The sequence below is a fragment of the Populus euphratica genome, unplaced genomic scaffold, assembly GCF_000495115.2.
Source record: "Populus euphratica unplaced genomic scaffold, PopEup_1.0 scaffold3.1, whole genome shotgun sequence".
NCBI classification, from domain to species: Eukaryota; Viridiplantae; Streptophyta; class Magnoliopsida; order Malpighiales; family Salicaceae; genus Populus; species Populus euphratica.
The window spans coordinates 3,783,263-3,794,050 of record NW_011499847.1 but is presented as its reverse complement, the minus strand read 5'-3'; the positions used below and the strand labels follow the sequence as shown (position 1 = coordinate 3,794,050).

The following is a 10,788-nucleotide window of genomic DNA, read 5'->3' as shown; positions in this document are numbered from 1 at the left end:
AATTTATTTTTTTATTTAAAAAATTCTAACTTCACCACGACCCCTCGTACATGTAATGGGGAGAGCTCAACAACTAGTCGTCATTTCTTTTTCATTAACAAAAATATTTATGTCCCGAAATATGTTAATAATAATTTGTATGGTGTCTGATATTGTTCCTTTAACCTGGGATATGCATATATCTTACCAAACTTATGTGACCAATCCCTTCATTACAGTTGACAATCTCCTGCCAACAGCCCAAAACTACTGTTTTGTCTCTACCCCCTTCTCCCTTCCTCTATATAAACACCGATACACCACATACACTCACATTGATTAAATAATCTTCTCAACCAACCTAGCATCATCCACCATATCTACTCCTTTCACCTCCAGAAAACAAGTCATTGCAACACCAAGACACCGAGAAACAGAGAAGTGGGGCGCTTTCCTGTTTAATTTTTGGAGGGAGAGATACATTTGCATGGAGGTTGCTTCTATTTTAATATGCCTCTTTCTTTCTAGCCTTCTCTGTTATCCCCTCTTAAAGAAGATGCGGAGGCCCTGGAGGATACCTAAACAAAGAGCAAAGCTTCCTCCGGGTTCAATGGGCTGGCCTTTTGTAGGTGAAACTCTCCAGCTTTATACTCAAGACCCAAATGTCTTCTTTGTTACAAGGCAAAAAAGGTTCTAGTGATTACCATACGAACTTGATTTCCTTTCTCAAGATTTCCTATTGCATGGATTTGAAGTTTGGAAAAACTACCTTTTTTTTCCTTTTTCTTGTTCAGATATGGAGAAGTATTCAAAAGCCACATACTTGGCTGCCCTTGTGTTATGCTAGCTAGCCCTGAGGGTGCAAGATTTGTGCTGGTGACTCATGCTCAACTGTTCAAGCCTACATACCCCAAAAGCAAAGAGGAGATGATTGGCCCTTCAGCTCTCTTTTTTCACCAAGGAAATTACCACAACCTTATAAGGAAGTTGGTTCAAAGTTCTTTATCCCCAGACACAATCCGGAAACTAATTCCCAGCATCGAATCCGTAGCCATCTCTGCCTTAGAATCATGGTCCAGTGGGCATATCATCAACACCTTTCATGAAATGAAGAAGGTTTGGTTCAAGAAAGTAAACTATTTTTTTTTTATTAATTAAATAAAATATCACCTATCTCTTAAGTAAACAAAAATAGAATAAAATGCCAGCTTATGACTAGCTCTTTTGAATACATATGCAAAGCTCATGCCTCTCAAATGCGTTCTGGCTTATCTAGATTATTTAAGAATATGGGGTTGCAATTTAATTGTCCCATTCCTCCTCTTTTTTACTGCAATCGATTAGTAATTCCTAATTTCAATTTTGTTTTTATTGTTGTGTTCTTCCTGGAGTTTCCGATCCCTGGGTCCTCCACTCTATATTTGCATCAGGATTCTCTAATTAGTTTTTCTTTTCTTTTCCCCCCTTGGGCTCTCCACGCAGTTTTCTTTTGACGTCGGCATTCTTTCTATCTTTGGTCACTTAAACAGCAACTTTAGGCAGATGCTGAATGACAACTACCACATAGTAGGTACGGGTTACAATTCATTTCCAACAAAAATTCCAGGAACTGCTTACCACAAAGCTCTTTCGGTAAGAAATGTCTTGTCCATCATCCATCTCAATAATAGCCTCAAAAGAATTTGAATTTGACATTTTTTTTCCTTGATGGTTATCAAAGGCAAGGAAAAGGCTTAATCAAATACTGAGTGAGATAATTTGTGAGAGGAAAGAGAAAGGACTACTAGAGAAGGATTTATTGGGTAATCTTCTGAACTTCAAAAATGAGAAGGGAGAAGTCCTAACTGAAGATCAAATTGCTGACAACATTATAGGAGTGCTTTTTGCTGCTCAGGACACAACAGCTAGTGTTCTGACATGGATTCTAAAATACCTCGATGATGACCAAAACCTACTAGAAGCTGTTAAGGTGAGAAGTTCTTAGAATTTATTTCTTTTTTAAATTCCAGATTGTTAATCAGCTCTTAAATAACTCAAGTTACCGTGAATAATTGTTTTTATACATTCCAGTTAGAGCAAATGGCGATATACGAAGCGAATGGAAGAGGAGAGAAGCCCTTGACATGGGCGCAGACAAGAAATATGCCACTTACATACAGGGTATCTAGTACTATTTATTAAAATATACTTATTGCCAAAGTAGGCTTAGTTGAGAAAGAACAAGTAATTATATGAAATCCACAGGTTATATTAGAGAGCTTGAGGATGGCAAGCATAATATCTTTCACATTCAGGGAAGCAATGGTTGATGTTGAGTACCACGGTGAGGAGCTAAACCAAAACTTATCTTTAATGATCATGGTACTTAAAAGCTATAATTTTTTTGAAAGAGAGAATTTATTGCATTTATAGGATACCTAATACCAAAGGGATGGAAGGTGTTGCCGTTGTTCAGGAACATTCATCACAACCCAGAATTCTTTCCTGATCCTCGCATTTTCGACCCATCAAGGTTTGAGGTATACATGTGACATAAGAAGAAAGGAAATCTTCACTGGAACTAGTTAGAAACAATTTTTCCAGCTTTGGTGGTTGATGTCTTTATCTGTCACATACTTGTGCGTGAGAAGATGCGAGCATGTATTTATTTATTCACTTTTTTCGATCTGGGTTGCTGGTGGATGCAGATTACTCCCAAGCCCAACACTTTCATGCCATTTGGAAATGGAGTGCATGCTTGCGCCGGCAATGAAATTGCCAAGCTGGAGATGCTTGTCTTGATCCATCATCTAATGACCAGATTCAGGTACAGTTCCAGTATATTTCATCCCTCGGTGACCAGCTATTTCGCTGAAATCTTGTGAACGAAAATGATGATCTTTTTTGCAGGTGGGAAGTGGTGGGATCACAAAACGGGATTCAATACGGCCCATTTCCTGTACCCCATCAAGGACTCCCAGCCATATTTTGGAAAGAACCTGTCAATCTCGAATAAGAAGTGCCCTTGAGTTCAAGATGCCTGCTCTCGTTCACGATTCTTTCTACCCTCCTAACCCAGCCCCTGTAGTTTTTTCAAGGGGTCCCTATCTCTTGTTTACTAAATGCTTTGCCTAAATCTACTCTTACTGCATGTAATGAGGAGGTGATCGGTCCCAATTATCCCAGTGTAAGTCAGTGGACTATGCTTTATGCAAATTAATATGAGTAGCTCTTGCATTCTGTAAGCTTTATTTTTGTCAACATACTGATAATAATAACTATAAATTATATAAGAGTTACAAGATCTCCATGGCTCATATCCATCATCAACTGAATGAATACCATTTGTTCATGTCAACTTCACCTCGCGCGAGGGGTTTGGCTGCAGTGGTGCCAGAAAGAACCACGTGTTCGTGCTCTGGCTGGCCGAGTGAACCCTATCAGGAGTGGTGCTGCCCTCTTGAGCTGGCTTGTGTGGTGTGGTTTGGTTCGGGTTTGCTAGCGTTTTTTTTTTTCCTTCGTGTTTTACCGTTCAATGGGTAGCTATCAAAAAGTAAATAAATAAAGTGATGGATTGGTCGACAATGTGTAAATGTTAATATCCAATTTTTTTGTGCTATTCGATCCCAAGTTCCCAACCATTTATCAAAGCACCAATCCATTATGAAGAACAAACATGAAACCGTCAATTCTTACACAATCATAGCTCTTCGGCACTTGACCTAACAAATTAAATCCAAAAAGAAAAAAAGAAAAAGAAACATAGATAGAAAAACATATAGTTAGTTAATTCTAGGTTAGAGAATCATGGGAAATTTTTATAGGATCCACCAACTTATTGATGAAACTCTAGAATGATCCTTACAGGCCTCCTAAACTCCTAGCTCGCAATATTAGTTAATGCTAGGTAATTACGAGTGCAGCTGTTGAAAATTTCTCATGATATCTTATCACGTGTTTATTGATAGTAAATTAATATCGAACTCCCTAGCTCACAATATTTATATAACATGTGTATCGATAGTAATTAAACAATATGGTTAAAAGTTAGATCGACAAAAGAAGAAGAAAAAAAAGACATAAAGAGGCATGCCAGATAAAGCATCATAATATTAAGACATTAAATGAAATAATATATATATACAAGCACTTAAATATATACCAATATGTAACTTCCGCCGTACCTTAATTAGGGAAAAAACAATCAATATTGAAGAAATTAAAAAAAAAAACTTATTAAAACCTAAAGAATAGGTTAACCCCGTTTAATTTTCATTAGTTTCGTATTTATTGACCATATAAAACCCTAAATAACATAAAATAACCTCTTATTAAATCATGCCTAACCTACATAGTATATTATTATCACTTTATTTTACTTATAAAAACTCTAAAAACACTCAATAATATTAAAATTTGAAAATAATAAAACTACACCAAGCTTCATCATATTGTTAAACTAGATCTGTATTTTTTTATAAGATTTTTCATTTTATTGTCTTATATTACTTTCTACTCATTTGGAGAAAATTATCTATAAAATGTGTATTATTTCATTTTGAAAAGTTTTTCCTTTTTATAATAAAAAATATTAAAATAAAGGTTCAAAAAATATTTACCCATGCCTATATTTTTTACAAATTCGACTCACATCACATAAAATTAAAAATAACTCTTTCATTCGAGTTCTAGAAATTTTAGAATTATTAAAGAATTACATGATCGTTAATTTCAAGGCATACAAGATTAGTTGAGATACATGTAAGTTAGCTCAAACACCCACATTAATAAAAAAAATTAACTCTTTGAAATAAAAAAATCCATTTCATGTAATATACTATTGTACAGAATAAAACTATTCACTTAATACACTTTACATATTCATATAATATAAATATATTTTATTTCAATAAATAATGAAACTTCTTTTTTGTTTTTGTAAGAAAGACAGTAAAATTTTCTTATAACAAGATATGATATGAAAAATATATTTTTAATTTTTAATTATGTTGATAAATAAATTGGTGCAAATTTACCGATGGTTATTATTTTTAAGTGATTGAATTATAAATAGCCCCACATAAACGCGTGCGCTCGCGCGCACATATATATTATATATGGAATAAACAAGTATAAATACTAACTATTAGCTATTTTATACCCCTAGTTTTTATTTCAATACAATAAAGATTTATTTATATGTTTTAACAATCAATAAACTAATTTAATTACAAATTATGAAGCTGTACATAAAACTTTACACATTTTAAAAACCAAACATTTTAATTTAACAAATGCTAAGTATATTTGCTTATAAACAATTCAAAATAATCTATTGGAGATTATAAAAAAATCATAAACAATTAAAAATAATCTATTGGAGATTATAAAAAAATTAATAATCAAAACAATACACGTGCGAGATGTGCCAAAACACATCCTATCTATACAGAAGCCCTGACGATCAGGATTCAAGCAAGACCGAGGTGGTTGGTGGGTATTGCTTGTTAACAAGTTAGGAATCCAGCAGCGAAACACTTGTCCTTTGCTTATTATTTTTACAAGCTTGGTCCTCTTCCACTCGAGCCCCGGCAGTACAAGCCATGGCCCAGGTCTATCAATTTCAGTTTGAACAAGCCAGAAGCCCAGGTCAAATAAATCAAAGTATGAGAGGGGTTTCTCCTCCCGCAAAGGCAAGAAAAACAAAAAAAGGGTGGAATTTGTCTACTGTAATTGTTATACATTCAGTGAAGTCCTGTTCCTTTTTAATTTCTGGTTTCCACTATTGGCCATGTATGAATAGTCGATCTTTCCGATGATTTTTACTGTTAGTCGAGCATTTTTTAAAAACCTTCATAATTTCTGGTTTCCAGAATTGGCCATGTATGAATCGTCGATCTTTCCGATGATTTTTACTGTTAGTCGAGCAATTTTAAAAACCAGTGATTTGGTGACTATAATGTTTGATACGCGTCTCGATTAAGCATATATGCACTCTGTCTAAGATACAGCTCAGGGGCTTGGGATTGGTCTGTGTTTGTTCTCATAGTTGATTGCTCGAGTCTCTCTCAGATCTGTATTACACATTCACTTCCCCTTGAGTTATATGCTGCTTGACATGTAAAAACCTTGCAGACTTCTGACTATTTAGCCATGAAATGGCAACGAAGATGAGCTTTGCAGAGGATGAAATATAGGGTGATTTATAAATTAGGTTGAGTTGCCTGCTAGCTGGTAACTACGATTTGCAAATGATTCACAACAGGACGTTTACATTAACCTCAAATGAACGTCTCTTGAGGTCGAGCTCAGTTTAAGCCATCCCTCGCTTATCTCGTACTCTCTTGCTTTTCATTTAAATATTCCATAAGAGATTGCCATCTTCATTGCCTGTGTCATTTTGAACCCATCTGCGAATGGATATTGGATCCCCTGTCTCGCTATCTCTACTCTTATAACCCAGTGTTTATTTCTCTCTTTTTAAAAAAATAAAAAATAAAATCATCCAACAGTTTTAAGATATTTTTTACTAAGAAATATATTAAAATATTTTTTTTAAATTATTAACAAGGAATTTATTTAATATGTAAGGAGTACGAGAATCGGCTAAAGCAAAGCTGCCTAACCCTAAAAAACGATGGGCTCATCCCACCCTACCCCCACGTGACGCCAACAACCTCCTAAAAATAAAAAAGAAAAAAAAATCATTTTCCTTGTCAAATAAATAAATGGGTAAATCTCAGATAAGTCCCAACGAATTACCCATTTCTCAAGTAGGATCCGATCTATTACTTTCATCAAATGGATCTCTATTTGTTCATAAGTTTTCAATCGAGTCCTTTATTCTAGGATGAATGCGTAAAGTTTTACATAAAATGTTGATATTATTCAAAATATACTTCTTTTCTTGACATACGTAAATAGTTACTTTGAATAGAGAAAAAAGTTAGCCTTGATACATGGCAGAGTCTATTGACAAAAGAATAAGTCTGGGATACAACTGAGGACTGCTGTACAATCCGGGGACTAATATGGGATTGACCTATAAATAAAACAGCGCCCATTTTTTTTTCGCTGTCTCCCAGCACGGACACTAAAAAACACAACGAGATCTGATTGTCTCTATAACCCCAAATTTATTACTTGTCATTAAGAACACCTCCTTTCTTCTCACTATAATTTTTACTAAAATTAGTGAAATCCGTTAACAGTTGAGTTGTTTTGCTCTTAATTTGGATTATTATGGGAGAATTAACAACAATAATTGATGCTTAGCTCTACAATTTTGGTTGGAGATCTCTCGCATGGACTCGATCTTGAGCCACAATGGCTCTGCAGACCCCTCTCATTTCCTCCTTTCCATTTGCTTCGCTTTTAGTTTCTTCCCTGCTCGCTTCTTATTGGACAGATTCCTTTTTCGAGTAAGATTTCTCTGCTTATTTTTTTATTTAGTTATTTTTCCAGTTTTTATCATTTTTTTTGCTGTTTAGTTATCGGAGAATTTATTTATGAATTGATCATGATTTAAGGAATTTTATTGGAATCTGAGGTTGATGAATGATGAATGAGATTTTAAATTGAGGTGAAACAGAAGCACAGGCTTTAAATTCTAAGCAAATCTTATTGTTTTGTAATTTTATTTCTTTCAACGAGGATATATTCATGGAGAATTTTATTACCTCTCCCTTTCATTTTCATGTCATTAGAGGACAGCTTTAATGATGTAGATCTCGTTTGATTTCCGTTACCTTCGTTTTTGAGAAGATCTGTTTTGAAATCACCGTGCATTAATCTTTCACGATCCCGTTGTTTGACTTCATGAGTTGCTACAGTGCTTGAAAAATAATTGCTAAGGGTTTTTCAGTTGTAGGATCGTGACTCAGGCCTTAAAATGTAAAATAGTATGGATTTTTGTTCCCTCTATCAGAAACAGTTAAGGTTATTGCAGTGTTTGCTTTTGCTCTAAAAGGTTCCCTATAGCTCTGAACATCTTCTTATTTGCAAGTGGCCTTAGCTGCAGTGATTGGTAGGAAATATTGTGTGAAAATGCCATAGATATGCTGAGGCGGAATTCTTCCTTTTGCATTGTGGCACATCAATCTTGAACAACATTTTTAATTGCTATCATACAATGTCAGGTATAGGCGCTTATGTCTTTATTTAAGCCAACAAATCAGAAAAAAAATTGCCTCTATGATATAGTAATGTTGAATATTTATTTTCCTTGCAATTCAGGGTATCCATGTGCCCAATATGACCACTTTATCATAGTTCTTGCTTTGTTTCTTGCCTACTGCGACTCCTTGCATAGAAAAATATGCATGCCTTTTATCCATAGGATCCTGATAAATTCTCCATATCTCTCAGAGGCTGGCCATTTGGTTGTTGCATAGTAAAGCCAGAGCCATTCCATCAAGGATTGATGAGGCAACTATTGTAAAATGTTCAGAATCTATGTGGAAGCTTACATACTATGCTACTGTTGAAATATGTGCTCTGAAAATTACCTGCAACGGACCATGGTTCAGAGATACAAAAGAGTACTTTAGAGGCTGGCCACATCAAGAATTGAGGTGATTGATTCATATGCTATGAATTTCTGCAGTTGGTGATGATAGTTGCTTACTAGTTATGCATAACTGGTGTAGTGTGGATGGCAGAAATGCATTTTATGGCTTGGGATATCAAGTATTTTCCAGATACTTGAGCTTGCTTAAGAGGCCTTCATATTTTGGTTACTTCTATGAGGGCCACATCGGGGGTCTTGGTTTCCTTGATTGACGCAAATTGTTTTTATTTCAGGTTTCCAGTAACGCTTTTCTACATGTGCCAATGTGGGTTCTACATGTACAGCATTGCTGCCCTCCTTATGTGGGAAACTAGAAGGAAAGATTTTGCTGTGATGATGTCTCATCATGTAATTACGGTTATATTAATTGGATACTCATATATTACAAGGTAACAATTCATTCCTTTGGTACTCTGAGTTGTGAGCCAGCAAAACTCAAATTCTCTTCTAGCCTCATCATTTTCTCATGTCTGTAGAGAACCTCATCTTGTTGCTTCTTTCTGGTTCGCAAAGTTGGATACTCATTCCAAAGATAGCTGCATAGATTATAAAATCTATCATGTTTTCCAAAGTTGAATGCTAGTTATCATGTTCTTCAACCGACTCATTAGCTGATGCTTTCATTAATAATAAATGAAGTCTTCTTGAGGTTAAGCGGATTCTCCTGTTCTCTTTCTCCCTCTTTATTTTTAGTCATTTTACAAGCCTTTTTAGATCAAGATGGAAAAGCTTTTTGAGAGAAGTTCTATGCAAGAGCTAAGCTCTTTAGAGTTCTATACTCATGCCCCTCTATTGATTTCTGCACACAATAATATTCGAGATTGAGGTCAAATAAAACTGGCTGTTATTATTAAGCCAATCCAGCTGTTCTCTTTCTCTCTTCATTTTTTTCTTTATTGTTGGTGTTTTTACAAGCATATTTATATTGAGATGCCAAAGCTTTCTTTCCTTAGAGTTATATTCTTGTGGCCCTACTTTGATTTCTTTACAGGAGTAGCTATTAAGATTAGCAAAGTTCAAGTAATACTTTATCCGGACACATTCAATGAGTAATTAACTTATAAACTTTGCCATGCAGATTTTTCCGGATAGGCATGATCATCCTCGCCCTGCATGATGCAAGTGATGTATTCTTAGAAGCTGCTAAAGTTTTCAAATACTCTGGCAAGGAGCTTAGAGCAAGTGTTTTCTTTGGACTGTTTGCCGTCTCATGGCTTGTACTACGTCTAATATTCTTCCCCTTTTGGGTTATCAGAGCGACAAGGTTTGTCTTCATGGTAGATGACTTATTTTCATTAATTTTGGCTCCTTTTCCTCATCTAATATTTGGTTGGCATTTCCCAGCTATGAATTGGTGAAGTTTTTGGATTTATCATTGGCCTACGACAAATTAGTGTACTATGTCTTCAATACAATGCTGCTGATGTTGCTTGTATTCCACATATACTGGTGGATCCTGATATACTCAATGATAATGAGACAGCTGAGAAACAGGGGAAGAGTGGGAGAAGATATAAGATCTGGTAAGCTTTCTGCTGTTTTAATTTTACAACTGACTTTGGAACATGAAAGGAAAATTCCAAATTAGAGGGAGAAGGTCAGCCTCTATATGTCTATGGTTTACTTCGGAGTTTTAGAACCCCCTTGCCCTCTCCCCTCTTTTTTACTTCCGCTTTGAGCATAGAGCCTGAGGAATGTAGTTATTAAAACTTTACTTCAAAGGGGCTGCCTTGGGCATCATTTATTCCAACAATATGATGAGTTATTGAACAGTCCCTGGCACATATTATCAAGAACTGCCAAATGTCATCTGTTTATCATCTCGTTTCACTTCATATATCATCTTGGTTTGCGGATTTGTGGTTTTTTTATTGAGAGCTATTAACTTCTTTTAATATAATTGCAGATTCAGAAGATGATGAATAGGTGGACCCTTCGATCAACTTTTTTGTTCTCAGCATTGACTCTGAGGAGATTAGTTTGACTTATATGTAGGTTTGTATCTTCGGTCTGTTGGTCTTCACCAATTAGGTGAATAATTTACTTGCTTCAATATTGATCAATTCTTCATGGCGTAGACATGAGGAGATAGGACCCTGGTGCAAATCTCCTGATTTCTTTTTGGTGTACAAATAACAGGCAGTTCCTGTATGCGATCAGTCCATATATTGTTAAATGGAAAGTGGAAAAAGCAGCTTCGTAATACATTTTCTTTTCCTGGTGTGTTAGTCCTTATCACTTGTTATATTGTCGAAGCCTGT

General features: G+C 35.3%; 2 protein-coding genes across 3 annotated transcripts; both read left to right on the top strand.

Moving 5' to 3' along the window:
• Positions 1 to 238: 238 nt before the first annotated feature.
• LOC105108041 (abscisic acid 8'-hydroxylase 4) lies at positions 239 to 3,543 on the top strand. Of its 2 annotated transcripts, none has more exons than XM_011002181.1 (9): positions 239 to 669; positions 774 to 1,095; positions 1,462 to 1,611; positions 1,700 to 1,948; positions 2,050 to 2,139; positions 2,224 to 2,302; positions 2,392 to 2,498; positions 2,667 to 2,785; positions 2,869 to 3,543. In XM_011002181.1, the coding sequence occupies exons 1-9, from the start codon at positions 467 to 469 to the stop codon at positions 2,972 to 2,974; spliced, it is 1,425 nt and encodes a 474-aa protein (XP_011000483.1). In that variant the 5' UTR covers positions 239 to 466; the 3' UTR covers positions 2,975 to 3,543. The 2 variants fall into 2 exon arrangements, with proteins under 2 accessions (XP_011000483.1, XP_011000491.1); XM_011002189.1 differs by having other exon boundaries at positions 530 to 608.
• A 3,504-nt stretch (positions 3,544 to 7,047) lies between these two features.
• On the top strand, positions 7,048 to 10,760 carry LOC105108030 (LAG1 longevity assurance homolog 2). The gene is made up of 6 exons (XM_011002171.1): positions 7,048 to 7,379; positions 8,326 to 8,531; positions 8,761 to 8,916; positions 9,606 to 9,791; positions 9,872 to 10,050; positions 10,434 to 10,760. The coding sequence occupies exons 1-6, from the start codon at positions 7,263 to 7,265 to the stop codon at positions 10,451 to 10,453; spliced, it is 864 nt and encodes a 287-aa protein (XP_011000473.1). The 5' UTR covers positions 7,048 to 7,262; the 3' UTR covers positions 10,454 to 10,760.
• Positions 10,761 to 10,788: the final 28 nt, after the last annotated feature.

What these genes read in the sequence shown, in the direction of transcription:
- LOC105108030 (XM_011002171.1), top strand. Translation starts at nt 7,263, where the DNA reads ATGGACTCGATCTTGAGCCACAATGGCTCTGCAGACCCCTCTCATTTC. An exon ending in TGGACAGATTCCTTTTTCGA is followed by an intron (nt 7,380 to 8,325) that starts GTAAGATTTCTC and finishes CATATCTCTCAG; the next exon opens with AGGCTGGCCATTTGGTTGTT. An exon ending in TGGCCACATCAAGAATTGAG is followed by an intron (nt 8,532 to 8,760) that starts GTGATTGATTCA and finishes TTTTTATTTCAG; the next exon opens with GTTTCCAGTAACGCTTTTCT.
- LOC105108041 (XM_011002181.1), top strand. Translation starts at nt 467, where the DNA reads ATGGAGGTTGCTTCTATTTTAATATGCCTCTTTCTTTCTAGCCTTCTC. An exon ending in TCGACCCATCAAGGTTTGAG is followed by an intron (nt 2,499 to 2,666) that starts GTATACATGTGA and finishes TGGTGGATGCAG; the next exon opens with ATTACTCCCAAGCCCAACAC. An exon ending in CATCTAATGACCAGATTCAG is followed by an intron (nt 2,786 to 2,868) that starts GTACAGTTCCAG and finishes TCTTTTTTGCAG; the next exon opens with GTGGGAAGTGGTGGGATCAC.